Genomic DNA, 3,258 nt, shown 5'->3' on the forward strand with positions numbered 1-3,258 from the left:
AAAGGAATGGAGGATTCATGCTAGAGAAGCTTTCTCACAGTGAATTAGATTGGGGTTTGGATGGATATTGTGACATGTAATCCTACCAAATTGTGGTCCATGAAATTGTGTGGTATAATCAGTGATCAAGCTACATCTCTTCTTATGAACATTTAAACCAAGGGATTGGGAATTTGTTTGTTTTTAGAGAGAATTGGTGAGCCAAGGAATTGGGATCCAATCATATAAGATTGCCAAGCAAAATACAATGAATGCATTGGTTGAGGAAGAGATGAAACATTTTGATTCGGAGATTTCAATATCTCCTAACCCCAATGAACTCCCCATTTCTGATCTACACCTTCTATTTACATTCTGCACTTTCAATTCATGCAATCACCCCAATTCCCTTTTAATTTCAGCAATTTAATTTCTAGCACTTTCATTCTTGCAATTTAAGATTCTGTCATTTCCATTCCTTGCAATTTACATTTCCCGCCAATTTACTTTATGCAATTTCACCTCCAAATCTTGATTCCGCTCAACTAACCAAACTTCTAATTCGAATTGCTCATTCAACCAATCCTTGTGGGATTCGACCTCACTCTATTGTGAGTTTTTACTTGACGATAACCGGTGCACTTGCCGGAAGGAATTTTGCCGATCTGTGCAATTTCCTAAAATCGTAGCATAACAAGTTTATGCAGCATCAATGATCAACACTCTCGTGTGAGGTGGGCAGCTATCAATGCAATCGGTTAACTGTCTACTGATTTGGGTCCAGATTTGCAAATTCAATACCATCAAGGAGTGTTGCCAGCACTAGCGGCTGCCATGGATGATTTTCCAAATCCTCGTGTGCAGGTCAGTGTAGTTTTTATTGTCACTGAACATGGATAATCTCACAATGATTAGTGGAAATTTGAAATGAAAATGATGTCATTTCCTTATGAGCTTTGGGTATAGTCTTGATTGTTGCTATGCAACTTTATAAGTTATGAGTTAAAATGAAAGAAACTTGGTACTCGAATTGGACAGACTAAGTTCCCCTTCTGTAATACTCCGAAGTTAGGTCATCTTCTTCTTGCACTAAAACTGTTTGATGAATTGCCTCACTCACCTGTCAAACAAAATTTCCGCTAACCTACGTGTTCACTCCCTAACAAGTTGCATATCAGAATAATTAATTAATAAACTGATGTGTTTATCTGAATTATTTCACATTAAACACCAAACTCACATGACATATATAATAGGCCATGGATTTCTTATATATTGACTTAGAAATTATTTATTTATTGTTTTCACTTTTCAGAAGCACACACTCTTTTCTGGCGTGAAGTCAACAGTAACTGTGCCGTTACAGTAACTCTCTTTCCCCTTATCAGCTTATCTTATCCAAAAATTTGGTATGAAATCTTCCAATCTACTCTCTCCCTTTAATTTCAATAAAAGTTAGGGGGGAAAAGAAAAAAGCACCAATGCTTTATGCTTCCCTTCATTCGTGCATAACTAAGTAACTAACCATAACTTTTATCTCTCACAAAAAAGCTTCAATGGCAGAGAAGAAGAACCTGCTTGTACTTGACACCGTGACCAGGAGACTCGCCTCCATAGTCAACCACCTTGGTGCCTCTTCTCAATTTGATCACCCTTATCTTCATCCCCACAACCAACTCCAACTTGGCCTCTGTGACTCTTCAACTTCCCGGAATGATAACTACGAACGTGTTCACGGTGATGTTCCCTCCCACAACATCGTTTGGAGGGTCATCGCTTCCGATGCTGACTCCGACAAGGAGTTCACTGACATCATCTGCGAGAAGGCTGTTGGGGTAGGCATAGCCAAGGTTTGGGTTTCAGCTTTCAACTTTTTCAAGTTCATTTTTATTTTGGATTTTTGTGATTGGGTGAGTGTGGTTGCAGATTAGTATTAATAGGCCTGAGAGAAGGAATGCCTTTCGACCCAAGACAGTTAAAGAACTTATTCGTGCTTTCAATGATGCCAGGCATGATAGTTCTATTGGGGTTGTCATTCTTATTGGCAAGGTATGCCTCCTCCCTACTCCAGTGTTTTTCAGAAATTTTATAAATTGATGCGTTGACCTAAAAAATTAAGGTTAATTGAGATGGATTCAGGCCAAATGGTTGGGGTTGATGCCCCTTTTGACTAGAGTTTAATTTTGATATACTATTATCCAATCAAATCTAATCTTAGAGTTGGATGATCATTCAAGTGATTGGTGTTAAAATGAGTTTAATTGAATGTCAGTGTATTGCATCAAATTAAATCCTTCCTTGATTATTTTAAACATTATGCTTCCAGTGAAAAGGACATTTGGCCATGTTGTTGTCACTTTGACATGAATGGAATATTCACATTTTATGTGCAAACTAGTGTGAACTTGATTGATGTTGATTTGCCTATTTATTTTGTAAGGGACCAAGGCATTTTGTAGTGGTGGTGACCAAGCTTTGAGGACAGCAGATGATTATTCTGATAATGAAGATATCTAATGTGTTGGACTTGCAGGTTTATTGATTTTTGGCATTTTTTTATGAGGCAATTATTAGTGTTATTATGCCAATATATAAGATTAGTATGATTATTGATCCCTAGTGTTGTTGAATCTTACGATGAGATTGTATTTCCTGAACCGTCTGAGGGTTTTCTAGCGTGTGTGCATAATCATCCTGCTGTTGTTGTGCCTAGGCTTCCTGCTGGTTTGAATTTGCCTAGCCCAGGTGAGTTCTTTCAAATGTTCTTTTTCATTCTGCACTCTGTGAAGAACCCTTTAATTATTTTATTTTTGTTCTGATCTCTGTTTGCTTTTGTTGTTCTCTCTATTTTTCTATGTTCTGATTTACTCCAATTCCAATTCGGATTTTAATTCTATTTCAGTAAAGAGATGTCAAGATTAACTTTCAATATGGAGCTTGATGCTGCTAATGCAATTTAGTTATCTATTAATATTTTAGATTATCCTATCTTTAAGTGCTAAGTGTAATTTGTGACATTCATGTAATATTGGGATGGTCATCTTATTTTTTTGGGGTATTTTTTATTAAGACAATGAGATATTGGCCAATGATGTTGAAAAATAACATCCAATTTTATAGGTATCATGTAATGAATATTATGTTTATTTATGTGATTTTTGGCTTTCTTTTTTCAATTTACAATGTTTGATAGAGTAAATTTAGAAAACAAATCTAAAGTATTCATTTTGTAATGGAAAAATCTAAACAAATTCTATTTTATCTTACTGACGGATTTAC

General features: G+C 36.0%; 1 protein-coding gene across 1 annotated transcript; it reads left to right on the forward strand.

The window, feature by feature from the left end:
* The first annotated feature begins 1,535 nt into the window (after positions 1–1,535).
* On the forward strand, positions 1,536–2,496 carry LOC130955157 (1,4-dihydroxy-2-naphthoyl-CoA synthase, peroxisomal-like). The gene is made up of 3 exons (XM_057881962.1): positions 1,536–1,829; positions 1,906–2,026; positions 2,417–2,496. The coding sequence occupies exons 1-3, from the start codon at positions 1,536–1,538 to the stop codon at positions 2,494–2,496; spliced, it is 495 nt and encodes a 164-aa protein (XP_057737945.1).
* The last annotated feature ends 762 nt before the right edge of the window (positions 2,497–3,258 follow it).

This window comes from Arachis stenosperma, chromosome 10 (genome assembly GCF_014773155.1).
Source record: "Arachis stenosperma cultivar V10309 chromosome 10, arast.V10309.gnm1.PFL2, whole genome shotgun sequence".
Classification (NCBI taxonomy): Eukaryota; Viridiplantae; Streptophyta; class Magnoliopsida; order Fabales; family Fabaceae; genus Arachis; species Arachis stenosperma.